Source organism: Syngnathus typhle, linkage group LG2 (genome assembly GCF_033458585.1).
Source record: "Syngnathus typhle isolate RoL2023-S1 ecotype Sweden linkage group LG2, RoL_Styp_1.0, whole genome shotgun sequence".
NCBI lineage: Eukaryota > Metazoa > Chordata > Actinopteri > Syngnathiformes > Syngnathidae > Syngnathus > Syngnathus typhle.
In genome coordinates, this window is record NC_083739.1 from 14,733,456 (window position 1) to 14,761,021 (window position 27,566).

General features: G+C 41.7%; 7 protein-coding genes across 10 annotated transcripts; 4 read left to right on the forward strand and 3 right to left on the reverse strand.

Annotated features, from left to right (window-relative positions):
- Positions 1-461: 461 nt before the first annotated feature.
- Positions 462-5,336, reverse strand: dedd (death effector domain containing). Of its 3 annotated transcripts, none has more exons than XR_009712669.1 (5): positions 5,179-5,336; positions 3,273-3,876; positions 2,673-2,960; positions 1,905-2,518; positions 462-926 (listed from the first exon to the last, which is right to left on the reverse strand). XR_009712669.1 is itself a non-coding variant. In XM_061271604.1 (5 exons), the coding sequence occupies exons 2-5, from the start codon at positions 3,808-3,810 to the stop codon at positions 2,115-2,117; spliced, it is 1,152 nt and encodes a 383-aa protein (XP_061127588.1). In that variant the 5' UTR covers positions 3,811-3,876; positions 5,179-5,336; the 3' UTR covers positions 462-2,114. The 3 variants fall into 3 exon arrangements, 2 of the variants coding, with proteins under 2 accessions (XP_061127588.1, XP_061127574.1); XM_061271604.1 differs by having other exon boundaries at positions 462-2,518; positions 2,673-2,777; positions 2,856-2,960; XM_061271590.1 differs by having other exon boundaries at positions 462-2,518.
- Positions 5,337-7,181: 1,845 nt separating this feature from the next.
- Positions 7,182-9,308, forward strand: LOC133147833 (troponin C, slow skeletal and cardiac muscles-like). The gene is made up of 6 exons (XM_061271355.1): positions 7,182-7,311; positions 8,039-8,069; positions 8,288-8,434; positions 8,544-8,658; positions 8,728-8,864; positions 9,038-9,308. The coding sequence occupies exons 1-6, from the start codon at positions 7,288-7,290 to the stop codon at positions 9,067-9,069; spliced, it is 486 nt and encodes a 161-aa protein (XP_061127339.1). The 5' UTR covers positions 7,182-7,287; the 3' UTR covers positions 9,070-9,308.
- A 462-nt stretch (positions 9,309-9,770) lies between these two features.
- Positions 9,771-12,325, forward strand: LOC133147817 (lysophosphatidic acid receptor 6). The gene is made up of 3 exons (XM_061271354.1): positions 9,771-10,016; positions 10,461-11,432; positions 11,528-12,325. Exons 2-3 carry the CDS (start codon positions 10,475-10,477, stop codon positions 11,563-11,565), a joined length of 996 nt encoding a protein of 331 aa, XP_061127338.1. The 5' UTR covers positions 9,771-10,016; positions 10,461-10,474; the 3' UTR covers positions 11,566-12,325.
- Positions 11,976-16,815, reverse strand: ints11 (integrator complex subunit 11). The gene is made up of 17 exons (XM_061271353.1): positions 16,633-16,815; positions 16,280-16,377; positions 15,895-15,968; positions 15,596-15,824; positions 15,409-15,507; positions 15,162-15,196; positions 14,882-15,020; positions 14,743-14,807; positions 14,470-14,659; positions 14,319-14,402; positions 14,154-14,243; positions 13,907-14,069; positions 13,713-13,823; positions 13,481-13,542; positions 13,131-13,273; positions 12,870-12,999; positions 11,976-12,631 (listed from the first exon to the last, which is right to left on the reverse strand). Exons 1-17 carry the CDS (start codon positions 16,658-16,660, stop codon positions 12,569-12,571), a joined length of 1,803 nt encoding a protein of 600 aa, XP_061127337.1. The 5' UTR covers positions 16,661-16,815; the 3' UTR covers positions 11,976-12,568.
- A 244-nt stretch (positions 16,816-17,059) lies between these two features.
- Positions 17,060-19,312, forward strand: cptp (ceramide-1-phosphate transfer protein). Of its 2 annotated transcripts, none has more exons than XM_061272633.1 (3): positions 17,060-17,116; positions 17,676-17,843; positions 18,238-19,312. In XM_061272633.1, exons 2-3 carry the CDS (start codon positions 17,710-17,712, stop codon positions 18,758-18,760), a joined length of 657 nt encoding a protein of 218 aa, XP_061128617.1. In that variant the 5' UTR covers positions 17,060-17,116; positions 17,676-17,709; the 3' UTR covers positions 18,761-19,312. The 2 variants fall into 2 exon arrangements, with proteins under 2 accessions (XP_061128617.1, XP_061128618.1); XM_061272634.1 differs by lacking the exon at positions 17,060-17,116 and adding an exon at positions 17,206-17,229.
- A 312-nt stretch (positions 19,313-19,624) lies between these two features.
- On the forward strand, positions 19,625-20,630 carry ubxn10 (UBX domain protein 10). Its single transcript, XM_061271915.1, has one exon. The coding sequence runs from the start codon at positions 19,783-19,785 to the stop codon at positions 20,281-20,283; it is 501 nt and encodes a 166-aa protein (XP_061127899.1). The 5' UTR covers positions 19,625-19,782; the 3' UTR covers positions 20,284-20,630.
- A 207-nt stretch (positions 20,631-20,837) lies between these two features.
- ddx19a (DEAD-box helicase 19a) lies at positions 20,838-24,747 on the reverse strand. Its single transcript, XM_061271914.1, has 11 exons — positions 24,685-24,747; positions 24,548-24,596; positions 24,300-24,480; positions 23,692-23,784; positions 23,346-23,448; positions 23,156-23,270; positions 22,890-23,067; positions 21,998-22,235; positions 21,512-21,674; positions 21,194-21,385; positions 20,838-21,114 (listed from the first exon to the last, which is right to left on the reverse strand). Exons 1-11 carry the CDS (start codon positions 24,745-24,747, stop codon positions 21,053-21,055), a joined length of 1,437 nt encoding a protein of 478 aa, XP_061127898.1. The 3' UTR covers positions 20,838-21,052.
- Between the last annotated feature and the right edge of the window lie 2,819 nt (positions 24,748-27,566).

Below are 27,566 nucleotides of genomic sequence, written 5' to 3' on the forward strand. Positions count from 1 at the left end.
ACCTGTCACCCTGACAAGAATGAGAGGTACAGGAAATGGATGAATGTCGACAATGTTGACACAGGCATCCTTTGTGATGTTTCATTTTTGGAATGGGAGAAATGACCCTTTGAGGCTGTGGTAGCTTTATGATTTTTGTTTTTACCTCATTACTTGGCACCTCTGGTACCTTCTGTTGCGAGATCTTGGTCATGAGTGCTGAAACTCGGTAGTATTTACATTTTCCTAAATATGAACACTTCAAGGCACACATTTACTGACATAGGCACTTTACAAAACAATTACCGACTTGGTAAGGTTGTATCATTTTGCACTTGATGAGTGACCAAAATACTCCGGGAACCCAGCGATTGGAATGCAACCATACGTCCCTTTTGAAAGCGGGTAGGGAACAATCTCTCAACCCTTATAAGATCCTATGTAAAGCATAGAACTTGAATTCTTTATCCATTGACTGTACATGGTTTTCCAATGATTTTTAATGGTATGGTAATCGCGCTCACTTCCATCATATAGTGTTCTCATGACAAAAACAATTTATTATGACACGTTAAAGGGACAGTGTGTGGAATGTTTTGATGTTTCAATGAAAAAACACACCATTAATTTCAATAATATGCAAAAAAAAAAAAAAAGTTCCATCACATCAACGTACATTTTCAAAAATATATGAAGATAATCGTAGATGTAGTCGTAGCAAACTATGGCTCGCGCCTCACCATATTTTTGCAACGGTTACTCAATCACAAATTGTGTAACAAATACAATGCACTTCATCATTTGAATACTAGAAGTGGTTTGTGACAGCATTTTGCAGCTGAAGAAATTGGTGGTAGGCTTGCAATGTGTGGTCTCTTTGAGGCACCAGAACGCGCATGCTTCAAAATGCACACGCTTCGAAGTTGCTGCATTCTATCAATTCATCACTGGATGGCAAAAAAAAGAAAAGAAAATCAACACACTGTCCCTTTAAGGGAATATAGTCCAACTTCAGTTGAAATTTACTGAAAAGACATAACGGGATAATGTATCATGTTAAAACGTGATTTTTGGGTTCCACATTCGACATAACAAAATGAAGCACTTAGTTTGGTTCAGGTGAAAGGGGAAAAAAAACAAAAAGAAAATTATGATTTCAAACACTTGATCCCTATATTATTTTTAAAACAGTAATTACGTAGCCCAGTTCAGGGTGTCCCTCACCTACTGACCAATGACTGCTGGCATAGGCTCCGGCACACCCACAACGCCCGCGGGGACAAGCAGCATAGAAAATGGATGGATGGATAGTTACGTAGCTAGAAATTTCGATTTATAAAACACAATAAGAATTGCGGCAACGACTTGAACCAGAGGTGATTGCATGGATTTGTTACAATGAAACGTGGAAGCCAAAGTGTATCATGTTTTAACTTTTGTTATGTGAAACATATGCATGTTAAAACATAAAAATTAGTATTATTACATGATGTTGAATCTTTCTTTTTTTTACTGGCATGGCAGCAATATGCTTCTGTAGAAACAAAATCCGAAATACCTTTGCAATAATCAGTCCTAGGCTGTTAGTATAAAATTTTCTTAGACACACACAAGCACGCACGCACGCACACACACACACAAACGTCTCAAACAAACTGTGTGGCTACTAAAGCCGGTGCTTTACAGAACATACTGAACACTTTCGAAATGGGTTAATACAACAAATCTGACCTGAAAAAATAAATTATCTGAAGAAGAAGAAAAAAAAATAAAAGTCAGTACATCCGAGGAGTAAGTTGACGCCATAGAGGATTTCTTTTGTCGTTGTTATCAAAATCAGCGTAAATAGAACAAAACATTTTCTCCCTTGAAGAAAATAAACAGATTCATTTTCCAATGAATGTCAATCTGTATGCGAGACTTACTTCTTTTGGCTGGCCCAGTCCCCACTGCATGCGATACGTTGGGGGTCCCAACTATCCTCGGAGCATTGCGCTAAATGAATCTGTGGGATCGCTGGAATTCCACACACATACACATATTCCAAACACGGGTATCACATGTGCAACATCCTTTACATCTCTTTCTATTCCCCCACGGAGAGGCACAGTAGTAGTCCTTCTGCAAGCTCATGTCTAAGACACGCAGTCTTTGATACCTCCAGGAGGATCTCCGCTCGTCACCAAATTACATAGAAGTCTGCGACGGCCCGCCTGGTAATCCTCTTCATCGACGTTGACCAACAGTTTGATGGCCTCGTGGCCCACGGCCTGCTTGAGAGAATCTGTGATGAAAACTCCTTTCAGGGCCTCCAGCAAGGAGCCGTTGATGTAGTCTCTCCAGAATGCATCCAGGTAGGTGAGCTCAGAGAACTTGATGTCACAGATGATGGAGCCTAAGTCTCGTGATTTGAGGATAGTGTTGGCCTGGTTGAAGCGTTCAAACTGGCGCTCTACCACCTCTTGCTTGTTAGAGAAGATGTTGCCCTGGAGAGCCGAGTCGTGCTGGCAATACTCAGCGCGGACGCGCAGGCGAATATCTAGGGAGCCCACAACAAGGAATGTCAAAAGAATGCCGCACTTTCATTTTCACCAAAGTTGTGCTTTAATTTTTACACTAGTATGAACTACAAGATTGTGCAAATAAAATGTTATTTTTGACAGTCGAAGATATTCACGCCACTTCATTCATACCACAAGTTTGCTTCTCTCTGAAGTCAGACAAGGAATGGCTTCTCTTCCACACGCCGTTCGCTCCAGAAGAGAATGCTTTCATTCGGGATGCTCCGACATAGGGTCCTGTTGGGTCGGGCCATAGACATAAAGGTTTTATTTCCCACTTTGTCTTACAAAGCAGAACTGCTCGCGCAGACTCACCCGTCATTCTGTGAGGTGCACTTTCCCTGCTCTTTGTGGGTCCTCGCGGTGAAATGTAGCGCACCGACGTCTCTTCCAGGTATTTGTCAACGGGATCTGGACACACTGAGGAAGATGGCTAAGGCTGAGAAGATATATCTCTAACTGCGCCCATCACATTTGTACTACGTCATAAAGATGGAAGACGAGAGTAAAATCCCCAGCTATCACTCACTATCACCAATACTGCAGCATCGTGCCAAGCCAAGTTGAAGTTACCCATTCGAACTGGTTAAACCAGTGTGAAAGCAAAATAAAAGCACCAACCTTTCTTCTGCTCAAGCTTTTTGAACAAGTTGATCCAAAATGATCACGTGTTCACTAAGTTGGCCATTAAATACAATCTCATCTGGAAAACATGATTTGGAAATGACTTACCGGCCTGTCGTTTCTTAAGTGTGACATAAGGCAAGAGGTCATGACGGGTGATAATCCTCAGAAGCTGGAGCACGTGTTGAAAGTTGGTCTCGTCGCAACGACCTTGGCGCTCCAGCGCCAGCAAGAAATCCCTTCCGCTCCTGATGCCGCCACGCTCGTACTCGTCAATCACATCGACGAACAAAAACGACAGGACTCGAACATCCCGGTGAGTCAGCTGGGCTCCGATGATATCAAACATGCGGTGGAGCGAGTTCAACCCATGTGACTTGTCCACTGCCTCCTCAGGCCAGGGCTCAAAACTCCTCGACCCTTTGGATACGCTGGAGTTGACTAAACAGGCCGAGACTCCGCTAGTTGCCAAAGTGGACCCTCTGGGCCGGTGTGCGAGAGCTCTGTTATCCAGACGGCCGGCGGTGGTGCCGCTCGCATTTGAGTCAAGGTGATGGGCCTGAATATGAGCTTGTTGAACCGAGTCATTGTGGGCAACCTGCTGATGAATCGCCCCGCCGTGGAGTTGAGGCTGCTGTGATGTCATCGCAGGGTCCAAATGTACAAGGTTGACGACTGCAAATCCTTGCTGTCTTCCTCTGTGGCTAATGACCTATAAAAGGAGGAACACATATTCATTGTACTGTAACAAGAGGCAGAGCTACTTAAAACAATCATTTTAGCTGGAATAGAAAGTGGCTGCTAAATCCAAACACTAAATATAGAAGCATTGAAAGTCATCAACATAAAAACCATAGTCAATAAATAAATTTGGAATGGTTGATTAAAACAGTAATCTGCAGAATAGTTTAGTCTTCCGAGAAGGCTTAGTGATTTATTTAACTCGAGAGGCTGAAAGGAACTCTGAATTCCTGTTGAAAGGGGCTGGAAAAAGAAGACTTGTTGCTCCCTCTCCTCTTTTTAATTGGAATTTTGTGTTTTCATGGAAACATACAAAAGAGCTACTTTTTAAGAGTCAAACATCCATGTTGCGAGAGGAAGTCTGAGCACCTGCCCTCTACACAAAATGTTTTTGTTTGTATTGATGCTAGAGAAACGTGCAATCTATTCGTGCAAATAGTTTCAGACAAAAGATATAAACCAAGACAATAACATTGACCTGTGCATCCATATTTTATTACCGAAGCTGACAAACTAGCTTTTATCTTCTTCTTCTTCTTTTTAATCACGGCTTTCGTTCAAGGTATGATGGCAAGTGTTCTTTGACACATTAAAATTATGCGGAAATCAGCCAACCTACAGTGTAATATGGCAAAGTAGCCGTGGATCATCTGGACTTGCATGCGACAGCACAGAGCATGCCATTAACCTTTGGAGTGCGTCGAAGCCTCATAACATGAGCAACTAATTACAACTTGTACCTCAAACTTAAATGGGTCGCGCTACATTATGAGTGTCCCACTTGTCATTATAGTCATAAGGCACGACGTGATAATGAACAGAAACGTGCGTGAAATTGAGTTGAGGGGAACAAAAACGATCATCTGAGGGCGCTAACAGTCTACAAATCTTGGATAATGACCCAGCAAAACAATACACATTCAAATGAACACAAAATACAATTTGATCGTTCATCCTCGTGACATGAGTCTTATTGCTGCGGACGCAAGCTAACTCAGTCAGCGCAGACGTAAAAAAAATAAAATAAAAATAACAATGGCTAACCAACAGTCATTTCAAGTCTAAGTGATGCCCGGAATTCGTTGTGTTTGACAGGGTGATCATGCATTGTGTTCCTTTGCTAGTGGAGAGGAGGTATAACGCCGTAAATACACGGCGAGAGCTAATGCTAAACTAGCTTGACGCGTCATCTGGCAAGGTTTCTTCGTGGACAAATAAATTCGTGTTGCTTATCAATACAATGATGCAACTATATGCGTTTCAAAACTCTTACTTTGTAGTAGGACGGCGCCTATCGGCCAGTAATAACACGCGGTCTGTCGTTTTTCGGCACTAAAACACATACCAATTGGACTTTAAGATAAAATGAAAGTACTTCCTGTTTACAGTACTGCTCGTTTCCTCCCGAGCCGCTTTCTTCTTCTTCCTCTGCTTTTGAATAATTAAACTTTATTGAATGTCACAAAAACTGATAACAATTATTAGTACAAACACTATGTAAATGCAAACCTTCATTGTATATAATGAAGATATATTGTCGGTTTTTTTTTCCAATGATTAATTGTTTCAAAATGTGACGAGGTTTGATGCTTCTAGATTTCAAGAATTATTCAACTATAAATGTGTATCGTTCCATTTCGTTTCTTCCAAGACAATTGAAAAAAAAAAATTCTCCTTCCCTTTCTCATCTAGATTTGATTCAATCGGCGCTCAGCAACCTATTCAAAAGTGAATCACTGCCATCTACTGGACATTGATTTGCAGGAATTTATCAATACATGACAAAACTTCTAAAGCGTATTTAATTTTTTTTTGCTTAAACAGGCAGCAATATCTTGGGTTTAAATGGTGACTGAATCTATATTTTCCCTCTTAGCAATAACTAATAAACAGTGTTTTAAAATGCATTCACTTTGTATATTAAAGAAAACAAAAAATGTTCTTTTCACATCGACTTTTACATATCATTTGCATACGTACGTGTTTTTTAAAAAAAAGTTTTACAATTTATAGTAGTGCCTCACAGATAAAAAGGAAAATCTGACGGATGTCTTTTCTTGCCACTTAGTGAAAGAAGGATAAACTATATATTTTTCTTGAAATGGAATAGGTTCACATTGTTAAAAAGCAACTTGTTATCCACTGCTATTACATGAGATGGTAAGAAAAATTCAATGACACACCTATGTTCCTGCTCCTGCTACACCACGTGGGTGAGACATAAGGCCTGAGCCATAAAAAAAATCATTACTTTCCTTTCATTGAAACCAGGGCTATATTGAGCTACTTGACCGGTGACCTTTAAATTTGTTCTGCATTTGCGACACATTTTCTGCTGTAGACAAGAGACCCCCGTCACCTCAACTACTGTTAGAGGACTACTATTTACAGTCAAGGACGTGGCACCCTTAAAATAGCGCTCTATCTGTGAATCTATTTTCATGAAGGCATCTGAACAAAGAAATACAACGTAGGACATCACAACTAACAATATCGTGTTATTTTCGTTACTATAACTCACTTGGGGTGTCCCTGAAGGAGGCACTTATAGTTGCCGCTAATGCCCCCCAGGCAATGGAAACGCTGTTCACTGCTAAACTGTTTAAGAGAAACCATTTGTACAATTTGCACCTCATCTAGCACATGTAGGAATGTTCTTTTTGTAGATACAAAACATATGTGCAGTTTGTTTATATTCGGGCACAAATGCCAAAGAAATAAGTCAGCCATCAGTTAAACGACTAGGACAAAAAAAAAGAAGCACTGAACCTTTTTATATTAAAATATTAACACCCAAAGGTGCTCAAGGCAGTAAAGTTGAGCATTATATACATGTTCTAAATGATTTTATTTATGTACTCACATGAGACTGCTGACAACAATTGGTCACAATTTAACAAAATAAATCAATAAAAACAATATATGATATTAATTATTAGTATTGCTAAGTTTCTACTTTATGCTGCACACATGAAGTTGTTTTAGAGTAGTTCACTCTTGCTCTGTGGATGGTGGCTTCAAATTTCTATTGCATTAATTTTTTTAAATAGTCCAACAGTCATGAAGTTGGAATCTTAACTTATCCTCATTTGAAAGATACCCAGATACAACTTTATTTTCTCTCTGCATATAAACAAGACCTAGCGAAACATCTCTTAAGTCCACCCAGCGCTTCTGTATTCTACTTTTGACAGGTGGCTTCTTTTGTTTCCTATTTATAGGCTTCTTTTACTCTCTGCTTCTGTCAATCAGCACCCCCCTCCCCATCACTCTTCAATTTTGTGGGCTGGGTCATAAGCTTTTTTAAATGCCATAGTCCCTGAGCACTCTGAAGGCTGAACCAGTCTCACATTTGGTCAAAGCCAACGAAAGGCCAGCAGCGATGGATGACGTCTACAAAGCAGCGGTAAGTACAAATAAGGCTGAGTGCATTCATTCTGTCTTTCTATCTGATAATTAATCAGGTCAAGATCAATACCTGAATCTAAATTCTATATGTATTAATGTCAGAACATTGTAAGTAAACATGCAATGAGAGACATACAGTTGAGAAGCCATAGTGACCGTTGGGCCCTTTCAATGTCAAATCAGCGAATCGTCATACAATATATTGAGAGACTTTAGTGTAATGTTGTTAAGTGTAAAGATTCAGGATTAGGATTGAGTGCAGTTGAAAATAACAATTAGGATTCATTCTAGATATGTAGTCTTACTTTTCGGACACTCCGTAGTGCCTTTATGTCTTGACACGACTATAATTAGAACATCGAGAAACAGTTAACAACATTGATGACATGAGTTGCTGTTTGTGTTTATAGTCCCCCTTTTCTTTTTAGCATATTAGGAATATCAGCATGTTCCGCCATATTTTTTATTTTAAAGTCAAGTATGGTAAACCATTAGTGTAACAATAGATAAAGAAAGAAAAAAAAACAGCTGGACATAAAAGGAACAGCTGACTCCCCACACACATACGCACACATACATAACTCCATGACAATCAATCTAGTACACGCTTTCCAACAACCAGAATAGTAGGTGTAGACAGCGACGTGATATATCTCTCATAACGCCGAGTCGGGAACAGAGGAGCAGTGCAGTTGATGCTTGTCCTGTCCCGCTTTTGTCTCTAGGTTGAGAACTTGACTGAGGAGCAAAAAAATGGTAAGCAAACAAATACTTGAAATTTATTTTACTACCACTGAAAACATCTCACCTCGTGCAACTGAGAAACAGTTTCAATTGACCTGAAGTCAATCAATCAATTGATCGATGACACACCCTGGAATAGTTGCAAATCAATATGCACCGATAAGATGACAGAATTTGCCTATCAATATGAACGTGAGTGTGTAATGTCCGTCTGTGTGTGTGTCCCACAGAGTTCAAGGCTGCCTTTGACATCTTCATCCAAGATGCCGAGGACGGCTGCATCAGCACTAAGGAATTGGGGAAGGTGATGAGGATGCTGGGGCAAAATCCCACACCGGAAGAACTGCAGGAGATGATTGACGAGGTGGATGAAGATGGTAAGTCAGAGGCTCAGAGCCATTTTCTTGGTGCTAAGAATATAGTGTGGACTTTTCCAAGATGATCCATTTTTCTTCTAATTCAAGGGAAATTTGTATCCCTCAACAGGCAGCGGCACAGTTGACTTTGATGAGTTCTTGGTTATGATGGTCCGCTGTATGAAGGAGGAGAGCAAAGGAAAACCAGAAGAAGAACTGGCCGAACTTTTCCGCATGTTTGACAAGTACGACCGTGATTGTGATTGTCACTCATTCTGAAAACATTTCTGAAAAACTCTTTATGCTGTGTTAAGGAATGGCGATGGCTACATAGATCTGGAGGAACTAAAGTCTATGTTGGAGTCCACTGGAGAATCCATCACAGAAGATGACATTGAAGAGTTGATGAAGGACGGAGACAAAAACAATGACGGCAAAATTGATTATGACGGTGCGTATTTAATTACATAACTTTAGAATGCCAAATTTCGAACAAGAAGTTAGAATATAAAACATTTTCTTGTAGCCGCAGAGTAAAATAATTTTTTTTTTGTTTGGGAAAAAACACAACCCTGATCTAAGAGTGTCAGACTTGTGTTTATTTTCATGTGTTCTCCCCAACAGAGTTCCTGGAGTTCATGAAAGGTGTTGAATAAAGGATTGCAATGGAGGTCTGCACACGACGTTCGTTTCTTTTCTTCCGCCTGCTTCAGTGATTCCTTCAGATAGGCCGTCTGTCCATTCGCTGTGTGCCTGAAGCAACATGTGCGTGTCTTCAGAAGACATCAAAACTCCCTGTCATTGTATTTGAAAATAACTTCAGCAAAGCTCCAAGATTGTTTTACAAATCCCCAGTCACACAAAGAAAATTTTAAATAAACTATTTTCAGAATTACGCCTTTTGCTTGGAGTCATCTGTGATTGAAATGGTTACCATGTTTACCCATGACATGATCGCTCAGGGCAGGGGCGGATCTATCCCAGTGAGTATGAATCACTCCAAATGAATGAAAAATCCCAAACTGTTATCTTTTTTCACCTTTAACAAGTGTTAACATATAAGATCGGTCAATGCCAAAGTGGCCCTTGCATCCTTAATTTTTTTTTGTGACCATCCGAGGAAAAGGTTTAGGCACCCCTGCTTTAAAGACACTGAACGAGTCCCTATTAAATAAAGATGTAGCTTCTTTTTTTTTTTTTGTAACATAAAAGCTAAAAGTCAGTGTGACAAAAAAAGAGTGGAACGTGGGAGTTGGGAGATGTGACATTTCCACCCTTGCTAACACCATTGAGGCTATTTCCGTCCTCACCACAGTTTTGACTGTGAAGGAAACAGGGGCGCATGACTATGTGGGTGTTTTATTTCAGAAGTTTAATGGAATAAAAAGTAATGAAGAAGAAGAACGCAAACAATGTACCACAAGAGCAGATGGCTTCTCTCAAGTTTGCAAAGCCCCGCATTTCCTGTCCTTGTCTGGTACGCACGCCTACAGCACAATGAAACAGGAAAAGACATCAGAAAAGTTCAGTGACACAGTTGGAGAGCATCAAAGTGCGTTTTTGATTGTAGCTTGGCTGCAAGTGAAGAATTGAAGAACAACAGGTAAGATTTATCTTCAAAATGCTTTTGATATTATGTATTGATGTGTGAATTCAGATTCTACAGAACACAATTTTTTTTTTTTAACGATAATTTAGCACAGGAGTGTCAAACGTGTTTAGTTCAGAGCAAGTTACAAGTTATCAATAATGATTCCCCCCCCTTCCCCCCATTTTTGGGGTGATATACTGTAAATACGTTTGGAAAATATTCAGATTAATGGATTATAATATTGTTCCAAATCTTGATTTAAATCACAAGTAATCTGGAATCTCTTAACAGAAATGAGCATAATTTCAACAACATTATGATTCAGTGTTGTACTGTTTTTAAAACAACTTTTTATATTCTAGGAATCATTTTTAAATTACATAAATCTCCACATCCATCTGGAAAGCCTGACAAACTCAACAAGCTCGTTTGTTTTATGGCCATTTGCTCTTTTAGCAGGTCAATCAGCAATGAGCAACCAAACAGCAGCAGAATGTCAAGTCCCTCCAGCAGAGTATCAGGTCTACTTGTTCCCAGCAGTCTACATCTTCGCTCTGGTGTTTGGTCTCCCGGGAAACCTGGCTGCCATCTACGTGTTCACCTTCAGGGTCAACCCCCGCACGGCCTTCAGCGTCTATATGAGCAACCTGGCCTTGGCAGATGTCGTCATCCTGTGTACGCTTCCCTTCCGACTCCATTACCACCTCAATGGGAATGACTGGGTGTTTGGCGACGTGGCATGCCGAATCACGGGGATCCTTTTCTACGCTAACATCTACACCAGTATTTGCTTCATGACGTGCATCTGCGTGGACCGCTACATGGCCACTGTACATCTACACGCTTACTTGAAGCTGAGGAGGCCTGTGTACTCGCTGCTCATCAGCGCCGCCATCTGGGTGGTCGCAGGAGTGGCTGTCATGGTCTTCATCCTCATGGGACGTCTGGAGACAAACAGTACCAAATCAGAGCATCACAGCTGTTTTGAGAACTTTGCTGCCCATGAGTGGATCTCCCGTCTGTTGCCCTACAGCATCTTGAGCCTCATCTTCTGCTCCCTGCTGCCCTCCGCCGTCATCCTAGTGTGCTACCCGCTGGCCGCTCGGCGCATTTCCAGGTTCCACACAAAGACGGCCCGGAGAGCCTTGAGGGTCATCTACACCATCCTGGTCATCATGTTGATTTGCTTCTTGCCCTATCACATAGTGTACTTGCTGCACCTGCTTCGCCGCATGGAGGTCATCCATAAGTGCTCCCTGGCCAACGCCATCTACAACGCCAGGCGGGTCACCATGGCCCTGGTCACTCTCAACACATGCCTGGACCCTCTGCTCTACTATGTCACCACAAGCCATTTCACATGCGAGGGCCTGAAGAGGACTTGGTTTAGAGTCCGGAGGCGTCGAGGTGTTTACTCCATCGCAGATGGTCAGTAGCGGCTCCCACGCTCATCACCACATTACTTTCCTTCAAACCAAAAAAATATGAGTAATATGAAAATGATTTTACTTTTCTATTTTTAGATGAGAATGACTCATTTATGACGAGTAAAGTTGTTTGAATTGGCACATTTCCGGTCTGGGGCGCAGACATCTTTACTTGTGGCTCTCCTTAAAAGTTCGACATGTATAGTAGCGCCTCTACAAAGCAAGCGATCGGACCAAGGTGCAGCGCTACAATCCAACACCATTAGTTCCAAATGTCACGTAGACTGGCTGCTCAGTCTTCCTAAATATCTGTACATAGACTATACTGTATAAAGTTTATTGAGCTCGACATGCTATATATCTAGCCTCTTTCGCTATGCACACGGCACTTCTGCATTCTGTGTTAACATGTACATTTCAAAAAGATGTACTACTGTAATGTTGTTCATAATGTAAGACATGTCCACCCACAGACTTCTCACTTCCTGTTGCTGTTCCAAAACACCACGAATGTTTATTCTGGAATCATACACAAGAAACAAAGTCATTAAAAAAGTTTAATTTTTTTTACTCTGTATAGCAAAAACGCATTTTACCTCATTTGTGTACATTATTAAAAAGTGCCACTGTAATAATACATTTGATTGCAGTGCACTTTACATAAAAAGAAGCAATAAACAAGTTGATACAGGTACGCAGTAAGTACAACACAGGTAAGTAAAAAAAACCGACGGTTGAATTCGGTGCAAAGAGGGTTGCGATTTGTCAGTGTGGGTGAGGCACTGTGCTTAAAAAAAGCTTGTTAATTACTTAGCAACAAGTGATTCCGTTTTGGATTCATGTGTATAAATAAACATAATGAAATTGGGCAGTTGCCACCTCTCAAAAAAATTTACATATACAAAGTAATTGAGGGGGATACATTCCGCCTACAAACAGAAAACTGCACAAAACACTGAAAAAGTATCCGAGCAATTCTACAGTGAGCAAAGTAAAGTTAGGTTTAAGTTTTGAAAAGTTGTCAAATTACATCATTATCTGTACACGACTTAACTTAGAGGTTTGTGCTGTACCATTTTTTTATTTTTATTTTTAAAGACAACAAAACAAAAGCCATACTTGTTATTAGCCTTTTTCTCAAAGTCCAGATGGGAGCCCTTTTTTCAGCAGAGTTGAAAGGAAGCTCCCAAGGTCTTCATCCTAATGGAAAAGAAATTTAAAGTTAGAAAAAGCACAGCAAAGAGATGGTCAAGGATTTTATCAAACCACTAAATTGCTGTCATTTTAAATTCAGAATGTGTATTGCCCATTTTACACTAAGGGCAGTGAGCCGGTGAAGAATTCCGCAAAGGAGCGGCTTAAATGGCTAATGTGAAAGGTGTTACTGTCAAAGCCGCGCTGCTTTTTTGTCAATCTTGCCACTTTCAAGGCACTTTACCTGATAACTCCAGGAAAGCAGGATGACCTTCGTATTAGCTTCCTCTGATGAAGATGACACTTTGATGACAATGGACTCCACCATGACGGTACCATCGGGAAGGTGTTGGATGGTGTACCCCTTCAAGACACTGCAGCGAGGGGGAATAAAAAAAAACCTAAAGTGGTGCTCGCGGTTAGACTTACACACACAAAAATCGTCTCTGGCATTTTGGCTTAGAGCAGCTCGGACCAGTTGGAGTAAAGAATTGGAGGACCTGACCTCTTGAGGTGTGTGTATATTTTTCGAAGCGTGTCAGGGTCACTGTGCGGGTCATGGAGCTGCACGCGACACGTGAATCGCAACTGATGTTCGTTGAGTCCAAGCTCTTTAAGGGCTTGTTCCGAGGACACCAGCTTGAGACTCTGCGTCCGGTCAAAAGATTACATTTTCACCCAAAGGACCACTTTCACATCATAATGACATTTTTACACCACTGAATAGAACAAACAATAATAAACAACGAACATGTCTCTGCCTTTATCTGTCCACAAGCACAATATATGACTTTTGTTGGCTTTTAAGATTTTGTGTAAGTGATAGTGTTGCGAGTGGTCTCTCTTCAAACTTACATTATCTTTCATGATGAGGGTTCCGTGCATGATGCGAGGTTTTTTGGGATCGGGTAAAGGCCCTGAAATATAGTTACAAATAGATATAAATACACCATTTATTCTAAAAACGGTGACGTATTTAGTAAATGTGCACACATGCAACTTCCAGCAACACATCGCAGTATTCCAATTGCATAGTTTTTTTTTAAGCTTTCCGGCACAAATCTTTTGTTAATAAAGTCAGACTTACCTCCGAGTGCCATTTCCCTCTTGAGAAGGTTGAGAGACATATCAATGGGAACTTTGGGATTTGTAGTCACTGTAGTTGTCTCGCCGTTTGCAGGCATGTAGCAGTCGATACCTGTGGGACGAGAGATAATGCACGTCTCACGTGAGGCCCGAAGGATAGCAAACACGTGAAGCGTTCAATATCCATCCACTCACTGAACTCCTGCTCGATCTTGCCCTTGAGGAACTCCATCTTGACCGCCTCACCGTGCACGAGCAGCATGTTGCGAGGTTCGGCCATCCGGATGAGCTGCATGATGCCCTTGGCGTCGGCGTGGGCGCTGAAGGACATGTACTCCACCTGCAGCTTGACGTCCAACTAAGAGCATCACAGTGTGGTGTTTGCATGTGCCATGGACTGATTTGGACCACAGAAATCAAATTATGGTAAAAGCAACCTTACCGTCGCTCTGCCCTCCATCTCCAGTTTCCTCTGACCATTCAGGATCTTGTGTCCGATTGTTCCTTGTACGCAGTAACCTGGCATGATGACCTGTCAGATGGTTTTTTTGTACATCAACTGATGCTTCGCTTAATTATTTTTTTTTCTTTCTTGAAAGACACTCACCATGTTCTTCTCATTGCCGGCCCATTTCTTGAAGATCTGCAACGACTGTCCAGCGTGTAACATTCCTGGTGTTGCAAATACCACCTATCGAGGCGTTCATTATTTTCGTGAAGCAGACAGCCCTCGAAAGTAAATAAAAAAAACAACTCACCATTGGTCCCGGGTTGTCAGCGTACGAGCGATCAAAGGGTTTGATGTGCTTGAATTCAAACATGTTCCTCTGCACAAATGTTTTCCTGATCTTCTGGTTGGTCCAGGTGATGAACAGCTTGTAATAATGATTGGCTTTCTCGGTCAGCCCCGTGGAGAAGTAGATAGGAGCCTTCAAGTTCATTCTCTCCCTGTCAAAGACAGCTAATTAACATACGAACAGAAAATGATCTGCGCCCTCCTCAGAAGTACTTCTTCTCTTAGTACAATTTACCAAAATGTTTCCAAAAGGATGCAGAGTTCCTGGGCTCTTCCAAGGGCAAATACTGGGATAAGAACCTGGACAAAATAATAATGGGTCTGTAAAAGCTTGTGAAGAACGACAAAACCTCCATGTGAGGGTTAAGCAATACTTTTCCGCCTCGTTCGATGGATTCGTGCACTTTCTTCAGAAAGTCTCTCTCTCTGCATCTCTTTGAGTCTCGTATGGTGGTGGCATATGTTGACTCGGAGATGAGAAGGTCCGGACGGCACTTGTCGATCCAAGCGGCACTGCAACAGCGGACGAGTCAACACTGAATTGTCTCAAACCACCCGCAGTGGGTTTACAAATTGTTGGTTCAAAGTTGTAATAGTCTTACTATTACAAAGTTATTTGTATGCATGCGTGACAATTAAAAAAAAAAAAAATACCCCAAATGTCTGTCTGGTGTCATGTTGTAGTCGCCCTAAATGAGACAAGACAGCGACGATTATGTTGAGCGGATGCTTCAAATTAGGCTTTCAAGTCAGGATTTCAAATTATTTTTGATGCTATAAAACCAATAAAACATTCAATCTTAACTTCAATGTCAAAAATGCAGCATATTTAAGATGTGTAAAATATGTTACAATATGAATGTAAGCTATTATACCGCTTATTAAAAAAGTTCACACTCACAGTGTAGACCACCGACTCTGAGCCCACTTTGATGTGTACCATGGCAGCACCGAGAACATGGCCAGCGTAGTATGCCTTGATCTCCAGTTCGTCATCCACCTGCACAAACACAAGCACAGACACACACCTCAATTAAAAGGAAAGATGACACGTCATGGTTCTAATTGGTCTGACATTAAGAGCCCACCTGGACAGTCTGGTGCAAGTTGAGTGGGACGACTTTCTTCATGCAGTCCTTGATCATTTGCGAGGTAAAGAAGTTGGTCTCTCCCTTTTTGTCCACGGTGATCTTGCGGAAGTCTTCTAGCAGGATGGGGCAGATGGCCTTGGTGGGATGCGTCATGTAGATGGGCCCGTCATACCCCACCATCTCGCTCATGTAGGGCAGAGCGCCACAGTGGTCCAAGTGGAAATGGCTGACAAGAGCAGAAAGTTCTGGACAGGCTGTCTACAAGTTCTGAAGGTATTTGAGCTGTCCAAACCAACCTGATGATCACACAATCCAAATAGTCTGTCAAGCGCCCATTCTGAATGATGTACGAGAAGTCTGGGAAGCGTCTCTGGAACGACAAGATTTATTTTCGACAAAGTATATCCCAAAAAGTCTCAACGAGTAAGTAAACACAAAAAGCAGTGCACAAAGGACAATTTTACTTGTTATAATTTACTTGTCTTGTTGTGATAGATTAGCGTTTAGGCAAGTCCTTAACTTTCATGTTTTAGGAATGAGAGGACAATTGCATTTTGTTGTCTGCAGAACACACACAATAACAAATGATTTTAGCGGTACCATGTTTATCATGGATTGCATGGAGAGTATATGCGATCTACATGAAAGGAGAAGCCCCTGTTTTGGGCAAAGTAATCTCACATCGTCATTATATCCCATGTGCATGCCACAGTCCAGCATGAGGTTTTTGCCTCCGATGGAGACGATGATGCAGCTGCGTCCAACATCCTGTCCAGCACCTTAAATAAACAAAATACCAGGAGAACGTCACAACAAAAACAGATGCAAAACATGATTACTTTTGACTTGTTAGCATTCCGGCTAAAAACCTCTCCTGCACTTCCATATGTCAAACGTCCAAATATTTGAAAATACAATCGCAGACAAAGCTCAGCCTTATTTGTACTAAAACTAATACATAATTGTTATGTTGAATTTATATATTCGTAACTTTGACGTAGGCTGTGCTGATGCTAGCTAGCAAATGAACTCACCCAGCGGTGTTACTTTTATTTCCGGCATTTTATCGCCCGTTTAATTGAAGCGATATTACGAAAGCGGTCCGAAAGTATGATTATGGACACATAGTCATTCAATGTGAATTGTTTATTGTCTTAAATACTGTACAAGTGCGCAACTGTGCGGATTTCGCTCTTGTGGGGTCAAGCCAACCAAAAACGTGAACACAGTTTCAGATTCCGGCCTTGATTTCAAAACAAAGCATATTATAGTTTTAGATTGCTGGAAGTCACGTTTAAATGTTGCAATGACTGCACAGAATAAGACAATTAAAGGACTGGAGGAAGTAAGGATGAGTCTAAAAAAACTTAATAAATGTTTAGAATTCACAAAATATGTCTTCCATGTTCCGTTCTACTTTGAGTGGTAGGCTTTTGTTTTGAAAACATTATATTTCCGGTGTATTCTGAACACTGTTGGAGTTCGTCCCGGAAATAAACTTCAAATTGGATTTGGCAGGTAATGTTTTACTTCATTGTGTCGTGATGTAATATACGAATGCATTTCCACAATTTATCATGTTCATATATGATAGATAACTCTTGATGTAGCGCCAGTAACGTATTGCACAGGTGATCGGGTGGATATGAATGGAATTTTGTTGACGTAGAATTCTCCGGCCTACTGCTGCCAGACCTTATTATTTCATTGTTTTTGACTGGTAGACCCACTTGATATTCTGTTTCTTGGTTCTGTGGAGCGATCAATTGTGTGCGCGACTAGCTTCGTGAGCGATCAATTAAATGCACGTTAATTTCACGTAATTTGTCTGAAAATTCCAACTTGCTGTGTGCTTTAATTAGATGACAAAAATTACAATAAACCTGTTGCTATCTTTACAAAACCCATGTAACCCTGTGAGTATATCAGGTTTGTGTCACTTCCACAGGTCCAGATTTCTCACGTCAATTAGTTAGAATATAAAGATGAAATGCTTATTTGTACTTGTAGTGACAGTTTTATTTGTTGGATTATCATAAGATTTCCCTACTTTAAATGGGTGTCTTGTCTCAATAAGGTTTGGCAAAGCCTGGACGAGACAGCCTCCCACGATGGCTGATTCTGTGACGTTAGATGATCCGAAATTCTGCTTTGAAGAGGTCCTGAGCACTTTCAAGGTGTGTTTGTCTGAAGACAAAGCTGTCATTCTAGAAAACTACGTGTCTGGCTGGCGAGGTCTTATAAAGTAAGTACATTTTAATGTTTTTTTTTTTTTTTTTAAATCCAGCATTGTTTTTTGGTCAGGGTGAGTACAAAGTATTTTTTAACCTTTCAAATTCATGTTTGTTTTCACACTGCAGGTATTCTCAGTACCACCTTTTTCATGTGTTGCCAATGGAACATTGTACTATGAGCATTGGGAGCATAAATTAAAATGTTAGTCTTCTCCATGTTCAAGAGAAGGTGTCTCTTCTTAAAAATGTCTATTCATTGCAAAACAGTCATTATGACCTGACAATGGGACATAATAATAACTATGGTCTGAAAAAATCCCAACCACTACATATTGCAATGTGATCTGCACTGCATGAGCACAGACATATTTGAAAACACAACTTGTTAATGTTTACCTTTGCCAGGTTTTTGAACTGCTTGGGGTCCGTCTTTGGATTCATTTCTAAGGATGCCACCAATAAGATCCAGATCTTGGTGAATTTGCTCAAAGGAGATACAAACTCTCACTACGCGACCATGCAGTCCATGGTACGATACGAGCTGGACAACGGACTGGTGGACATCGACAAGCGAGGCAGTCATCCCGAATCGGGCACTCGTACTCTCCTGAGGCTGCATCGTGCGCTTAGGTGGCTGGAACTCTTCCTGGAGCGGCTGAGGATCAGCACCGAAGAGAGCAAGACGTCCGTTATGTGCGCCGAAGCCTACAACGAGTCCCTGGCGCATTACCACCCGTGGGTGGTGCGCAAGGCGGCAGGTGTGGCCTTCTGCATGCTACCAGGGCGCCCCGCCTTCTTTGAGGTGATGAACGTGGGCCCCCCGGAGAAAGTGGCGGCCGTCTTGGGGGAAGCCGTGCCTCTCATTTCCGAAGTGTATCGTATCACAGAGGAACTTTATGCAAAGAACAACCTGCTCAACTTGCCATAGAAACATGTTAGCATGACTAATGGTGACTGTTGCTGGAGATTGTGCAATAGCTGCGTGGTGGAACACCATTTTTATTTCTTGTGTAATCATTTTCAGAGCAATTACGATCATGTCTGGTGGAAAAGGGAAGCCTTTTTTTTCATCCAAGCTAAAAGCTACTCCTGTTTACAATAACTGCAAATGTTTTCAACTTGACATGTGAAAACGTAATGCACAACTGGGGATTGTTTATATATCTAATATGCTGGTTTAGCGAAATCGCAGGAAATATACTGGAAGATTTACCAATAAAAGTTGGTTAACATACACATTTACAAATATTGATCGCAGACACATCAAGTACATTTAATGTAGGTATGTTTCTGCATCAACCATTGAATGTGGAAGGCAAGTTCGACCAAGTGTATGTCATGTTTTATTTGGTTGCTGTAATTATGAAAGCTTTTGAAAAATGAACAGCATGAATTCTCATCATGTTAGATTGTTTAAGTTATTGTACTAATTTGAATCATTCCATCCAATAAAAAAATGCTTACAGTATGTCTCTTAATAGCCAATTATCACTGGCTATTTATTTTACCAATGCATATCCCCTTAATGTTTGACAGTGGTTATCATGATAAAATATAATTGTAGTGCATGTTAAGACAAAATAGCTTTTTTTTTTTTTAAATACAGAAACTTACCAAGGGCTATATTTTCCATATTTACGTTATGCACCACTCCAACAATTGAGCATTCATATTTTGTTGGATAATTATCCCTTGATTTTCATTTGTCACCAGCCAAACATTGAGTTGAGTTTTTTTTGTTTTGGGGTGCAGTTACATGATATGAACAGCAGAGGCTGTAAAGCCAATGGTTGTCCCGACAACCGGGCTGCTATAGCAACAACAGTGACACGCGAACTACAAGCGCTTCCAGCTTGGGCTAGAATCCTTCGTGCTATCATGGATGATAGCGCAGGTTAACACTTTGACAACAGAAGCAGAGAAACAAACAGCATCCCTGAACTTAATTGGATGGATTTAACGAGGTCAAAGTCTAAAAGTGGGGCAAGTCGTGACATGAGTGCCGTCCGTCCGGGGTCTGGTAGGACAACCAGGGACCTCCGCTCCCGACGCGAGCCTGCCACTTTTCACGGCAACTTGAACGCGCCGGACTTTCCTGATCTTAACAAGTACAAGGTCCTCCCAGCCATCGCGAAGGCACGCTCAGGAAATGCAAGCCTATCGTCCTCAGATGGGGGAGGGTCACTTGGTTGCGGCCGTGAGCCCGACGGGACCGGCACTTTGCTGCTGGCTATCAGGGCGCCGTGCGGCGGCAGGTTCGAGAGGCACTTTGATCCCGCAGATCCATTGCGGACTGTGAGGGACTGCGCAGAGGTCAGGTTCGGGACCCGGTACGGAGAGGTTTCTATAGCAACCATGGATGTGCCACGCAGGAGCTTCACAGACTTGGACTTGACTCTGGTTCAGTGTGCCATCCACGACAGATCACTACTGTGCATCACACCACTCTAAATGGACAGGAGCAGGAATAAAAAGAGCCCAATTTATGTGCTCATTTTATTGATCCTTAGACTTTTTAGAGATGTAAAAGGTATACATATGCAACAGTAATTGGCCAGATTTCACAATGTGCCATTGTTGCCTTCACACTTTAATGGAGCAGTTTAGCCATTGTATAGTGAACCTCTGAATATGAACTTTGAACTGGACATATTCATGATATTCTAATCTTCGGAGATGTAATTGTAACTCCTCTTGTAAGGCATACTGACGTGTTGCATGATGGCAGTTCAGGTTTACTGTGACTTCAGAGGTGTATTAATGCCAAAAATAAATCTCCATGGCCCATTAGCAGGGAAGGTGGTGTGAAAGTGACTCTTGCGAATATAGAACGTTTGATTCATGGTAACAGCATATTTTATTTGAGACTGCAGATACTCATCATCCTTCAACTGATGGTTGAAATAGTTTCGACATAAGGAACTACAAGACAGTTTAAAGGCAACATGTTTGATATATTTATCAAAATAGATTTATCACTACACTAGAATATTCTAAAGGCCATGCAAACGTTCAAACAAATTAAATAAAACACAGCAAACGAAGAAGAACAAAATAAAGCACACTCTGCTTGAAAAGCCCAGCGTAGCGGTTTGCTACTCTGAATGAATCAAAAGTGCAGCTCAAACAAAACTTTCTGCATAGTCAACACCTTGGAAACAATAAAGCTGCACTAGGCAGATCAATCACTGGGACGTAACAACAGCAGTTGAGTGTTCATTCAGTTCAACTGCCTTTCTATTTCCTCAACATTCCGTGTGTCAAGTTTGAGGATTTTTCTGTCTGAGAGATAAAGAGAAACAAATGTCAACATCCTCATGTTTACATTCTTTAAATTGGAGGCGTGCGTGGTGAAAGGTACCAAAATGCATCTCAATTTGTCTGATGACATCCATGCCGGATTCACTGTCCACCATGTTGATGGCAAAGCCGCGCCTTCCAAAACGCCCCGTGCGGCCAATCCGGTGAAGGTACGTCTCGTTATCTGCGTTTCCGGCCATGTCCACGGGGAGGTCAAAGTTGACCACCAATGAGACCTGTTCCACATCAATGCCTCGAGACAAAACAAAATAATTTTCGTTTCATTGCAGTATTAGCCAGTTAAAAGTTGTTAGCTGCTGTTAGCAACAAAACAAAAATGACACTAAATGCAGTTTGGCACCGGACTTCTGGCTCTTACCCCTAGAACAAACGTTTGTGGTGACAAGAACCTTCTCTTGGCCATCTCGAAAGCGTTTAATGATGCTCGCTCTCTGCATCACGGTTAATTCCCCACTCAGCAGCGCCACGCTGTGGCCTTCATTGGTCAGTTTTGCAGACAGCCAAGACGCCATTTTACGAGTCTGCGGAGAAGAATTCATTTTGAATCTTTCATGGAGATACAAACACTAAAGTAGTGTGTCTTAACCTTTACTGAACAAAGTCAAATTTCAATTACCCCATTATTTTATCAGTTCAAAAAAATGTATCACAATTCCAGGGACTTTGATTTTCTAGGAATTTTGTAGAGATTATCAATTGAAACACATTGCAAAAGAATTACGGAAATAATTTCTTGCAGTGATAGTTTCCTAAATATTGTGGGAAACCATTATCAGGATCAGTCTTCAAAAAGAATCTATATCCCTAATAACAATATAGCCATACACTGCGCTTGACTACTTACGTGGCAGAAGATCATGGCCTGCGCTACTGTCATAGTCGCATAGAGGTCACACAGAATAGTGAATTTGTCCTCCTTGTTCCCGCAGAGGACATAAAACTGCTTGATGGTGTCCAGAGTCTCCTCCTTACGTCGCAGTCGAATGATATTGGGCTCGGGAACGATCAATTCGGCAAACCTCCACACCTCCTCCTCAAAAGTCGCAGAGAGGAAGAGCATCTGGCAGTCTTTTGGTAGCTGCCTACATTAGCACAAGGGGGAGGAATAAAGTTACATCAATTCAATAACTTGTGGTGTCTTATGATCAAAGATCATTGGCATATTTCCCCTGGTTCACTTGTCCCCACAGGGGTGCTGGAACCTACCCTAACAGTCTTATGCATCAAATTTCTGTTTGAATAGAGAATGAATCAAAATCCACTCTCCGAACACCGTGTTCTCCCAAGCGCAAACCTTTTTCAAAATGTCTGGACAGAAAACATGTTTGGCATGCCAAAGAGTTCAATCTTTGTGTCATCAGACCAGACGGATGATAGAGGTCACTGACCTCACTCGGATCTTCCATGTGGCAGATTTGTTTCTGTACCCTTTTCGAGATCTGTACTTTGAGACTACCCTGTCTGGTTGCCTTGCAGACAATTACTTTGATTTCATGCTCAGTCTGTCCCAATGGCGTGCACTGTCAACTCTGAGACCTTTATCTGAGACATTTAAAATTAATCAATGAATAAATAAAATTAAAAATCCATCGTCATTATAGAGAAGATAGTGTGGAATCAAAATAATTTTTATGAAACGCTGTGAAGGCTCCGTACATTTTCACCGGAGTACAAATTTTAAAATTGGGTGCTCCATTTGTTAAGCCCTCTATTCATGTGGCTGTGCTGGTCCTAACCTGTGGACACGGATGCTCTGGTCACGATGACCTTGAGTGGCGATCATGACGTCTGCCTCATCCAGCACAAACATGGTTATTTTTTTGGGTTCAATGACTTTATACTTGTTGCACCAATCCAGGATGGTGCCCGGCGTTCCCACGACAATCTGCTCCTGCAACTGGCTGGCTCGCTCCGCTGGGCAAAATCAAAGCAATAAAGCCAACTGTTCAATTTGAGACACGCAGTGAGTAGAGCAATTGCGGCGTCACCTCAATTTTCTTACCTTTGCAGCCTCTAATGGCGTAAGCCAGTTTGATGTCAGGGCAGAATTTGCCCATCTGCTCAATCACCTGACCGATCTGCAGGGCAAGCTCATATGTGGGTGCGATACAAAGAACCTGGGGAGGACAAACAAACTTATTTGGCAAGCACAGCCTATAACAAATAATCTATCAGCAAGTCACATGGTTTACCTGAGTCCACTTTTGGTCAACCTTCACATGGCTAAGCATGGCCAGGGAAAAGGCTGCAGTTTTGCCTGTGCCTGACTGTGACTGGGCAATCAGATTCTGAGGTCTTAAAGTCAAGAAAGGAAAACATTCCATTTTAAAATGTTCAAAGAAAATCGCTCAGCCTTTCTGTCCAAATACAAGATGAGCTTGAAGTCATTTAAAACGCTTCTGTAAACTCCTGCCCAGATCAGGGGTCAATAACTAACATTATCTCACAAAAGTGGTATTGGACATTTCTAAAATAAAATTCATTACAAAATGTGTCAATTGTTCACTTCATTCTGTACAAGTGTAAAAATTGTCTCACGGCTGTGCCAGCATCATAGGTAGAGCCTTCTCCTGGATCACGGAAGGCCTGTTGAAGCCCATGCTGTAGACCCCCTTCAACAGCTCAGGTTTCCTATTCATGCAAGAAAAAAAACAATCTTCCAGGACAGAAGTGGGAGTGGTGTGTTGAATGAAGGTTTTGCATGTGCAAATTTGATTTTTTTTAAGGGTAACCTATCCTCAGTTGTTGGCTGAAAAATATTTTTCGCCGTCAAGCAAAAATCATCTTTGGCGCCATCTGATGGCATCTTTGTTTCAAGAAAAACGTTAAAAAGATGTTTGATGACTAAAAAAATGTTTGTTGCTTTTACAAAATTTCCTCAATCTGTGCCTTGGCTCTGAAGAGGGCGACAGAATTGGACTTCTGTGCTTGACATAATATATATTTAATATTTTATATATATATAGATCAAAGTCAAATCTCTGTGTGTCGTGACATGTGAAGAAACTGACAATAAAGCAGACTTTGATCTATATATTTGACCAGTTTTTACTCATCTGATTTGAAAACGAGTTATTTATGTGATGGGCTGAAATGAAATGTGGGTTTTATTATTTTAAAAAAGAAAACACCTAAGCTAGACTCACAGGCGCAGCTCCTCGAAGGTCTTCACGGAGAAAAGCGGGGAAGTGGGGTCCCGCTGCAGGACCTCCACCTCGTGTCTGCTCCGAACTAGAGTTCGGCGGATAATTTTGTTGAGCAGGGACACATCAGCTCGATCCACTTTATCATCTTCACATTTTTTACTCATGTCCGTCTGGAGGTTTCCTGTGCAGCCGCCAAAAAAGTCGTTAGCCGACGAACAAACGTCGTGGAAATATGGATATTTAGTTACCGTTTACATCTCTGGCAATAGCTTGGCCCATCTTCGTTGTGGGTTCAAACTGTTGACAAAAGGGAGGGAAATAGTTATGAAAGTGCGATTCAAACTTTAGCTAGCTTCGAGCCATTGCGCATTTAGCCATCATTCACCTGCACGCGCCGGGAATACGCCTCCTGAATATCTGCCTCGATCGCCCACGAGTCCTCGAACATTTTGCAATATTTAACTCGAGATTTTATGATGCGACTAGACAAAACTTTTCAGCAAAAGTTCGGAGGCTGGTGTGACCTGATGTCAGATGCAGCGAGGTGACAAACAATTAGCGCCGACGAGAAACGACCACAACGTGCCAGGCCAAACACTGACTGGTGGTGATTACAGTCGTGATGCCTTTACTGACACCCGGGATTTACAGTAATGCTGGAACGAGAGTGGGGGCCAATAAATACGGAGGAGCAACAGTGCCAAAACTATGACTACTTCAATGATTAAACCTGTTGTGGAATTCTCATGTATTTATAAATACCTATAGGTATTTATTTATTTGAGAATGAATTAATCACTAGATATGTGTTTGTGTGTATTTATTCAAATCATTATGTATTTCAAACTATTTAGTATTAAACTATTTTACTATTTGTTTAATTTTTGCACTCTTGTCCCCTGTCCCTGTGGTGTGCGCTTCGGTCTGTTCTGTCCTTGTACTGTATGAGTCATGTCAGACTTTGGTCCTATTAGAATTGGACTCCGCCAAAGCGGCCCTTTGTCACTGATTCTCTTCCTAACCTTCATGAAGAGAATGTCTAGGCACAGCCAAGGTGATGAGGGGTCAGGTTTGGTGGCCACATAAAAATAACATTATTTTATGCACAATAAATTCAATATCGAGAATGTTCCATTGGTGACCAGGCTTGGGAGTTTATTGCTGGGATAGATGCTAGCTCACCTGTGACCCAACCAGGCAAAATGGGAAAAAAAAAGGATGGGTGACTCTTTGTCAGAGTACACAAGAGGGAAAAGAAGTGTGTGTGCATACACACACGCACAAGAAAATTAGTGTGTAAATGCACTCTTATTGCCATGGTAGCTTTGCAAGAAAACAGAAGGATCAAACGATGTAATACCAAAACACACCCACTCAAGATCTGAAACGTGGTGACCATCAGCACGTGCCCCGGCTGGGTGCCCAGAACGCTGCTCACACGTTTGCCTGCTTTGTGATGTTTTCACCGATTCACGACCACGGTCCATTGGGCGCCGTTGAACTGGACTGCCCCTACACCTGTCGATGGACCCCGTGGAGGCTATTTTGTGTGTTTTGGGGTGTTCTCTTGTATTGGGGGTGCTGGTTGGCCACAGTTACTTTTTTTCCTTTGTCTTTTATCTTTGTTTTGCTTTGATGGCTTTTATCTTGAGCACTTTCTGGCTTTCTTTGTGGCGCCGTTGTGTGGCAGCCTTATGAGAGCCTGTTGAGTTGCGCTCATGCCATTTGTGCGTCTTTTGTATACCCACTCTGTGGTATGAATACTGCTGGGGCCTGAATTTCCCCACCCCTGGGGATCAATACATATTCAATCAATCAATCAATCAATCAATCCCCCCACCCCCAACAAGGATGATAATAGATTCTCATTAATATGAGGGGCAACTGAATGAGTGTTTTATGGATGCTGAGAGCATAAAGAGACACGGATGCTTTGCAGGTTTGGTCCCCCGCCTCTCTGTCTCTCTGTCTTTCTCTCTCTCTCCCCATCAGCAGCACTGTGAAGGAGGAGGGGAGCATCAAGGAAGCATTTTTTAACCACATGTTGCTGTGCTTGATGTGCTGCAGCAGCCTTTCTTTCTTTCTTGTCACAAGCTGGCTCACTTCTGCCACCACCTGTAGCAACAGTCTCACTCCTGCTCGCTGGTTGTGGAACAAAACGCAGAGCTGAGAGAGCGTGGTCGGCAAGGAGGGAAGATATATCTTTCATCATAAGTGGACTTGTGAGTCACAGAGCTCAGACTGAGTTGACACAGATGAAAGGTAAGACCTAATTTGGCTTTGAATGAAAGAATCTCTCTCTCTCTCCCTCTCTCTCTCGCTCTTTCTCTCTCTCTCAATTGTGTAGAATGATGTCGAAAGCTCAGGGAGGTGATTAAAGGCAGTCGGTCGTACGTCTTGATGCTGCAGCCATCAAGCAGACAGACGCTTTTCAACAGGTGGTTACCACAGCAGCGGCGCACTGCTTTGACTCTAATGAGTTCAGAGCGCTGTGACGATTCTGATTTAAAACCTTGAGAGTTGGGGGTCTTGGGGAAAGGCGAGTGAGTCATGTGAGAAAGGGGGTGGCGGGAAGACACCACCACTAAAGCCCATAAAGTGTGAAAACTGCATCGATCAACACACTGGCTTTTGTGATGTTTTGTGCATGGAAGTTTATTTATTGGCAGTCGAGATATCTTTGCTGGTCATTATGCTGCTTGAGGACATTGTTACGTTGCTTTTGCAGATCGACAAAAACAGTACATATGACAACAATAGGTCATTTGCACAATCTATTGAGGTCCAACCCAATAGGTGGTGTATAATCAAGTATCTCTCGCCTGTACAAGGACAAGAATCCTCAGATGGTGCACAGACTGAATTGAAGGCCCTCGTGATCATTGAGAAAAAAAAGATTGTTCGTTTACTGAATGAAGTGGCCATAGTGAGTTACTAATATCCAATAGATGGAGTGAAATTTGAAGTCCTGCTCTGATCTCAACACTGATCCAAAAATTTTTTGATGAGTAGAGCGACTCTGGAAGAAATTCAAAGACACTTCAGAGGACCTGGATTGAAAGTTTTTACAGCGATAAGCTTTTCTACATTATTGTCCAATATGCAGTTTGTTATTATGATCATCTAAAAATCCAAGTCAAGTCAAGTCAAGTTTATTTGTATAGCCCTAAATCACAAGCAGTCTCAAAGGGCTTCACATAGACAGAAATTGACAATTATTCTCAAAGCATCCCCTGATCTTAAGCTCCCAAAAGGGCAAGGAAAAAC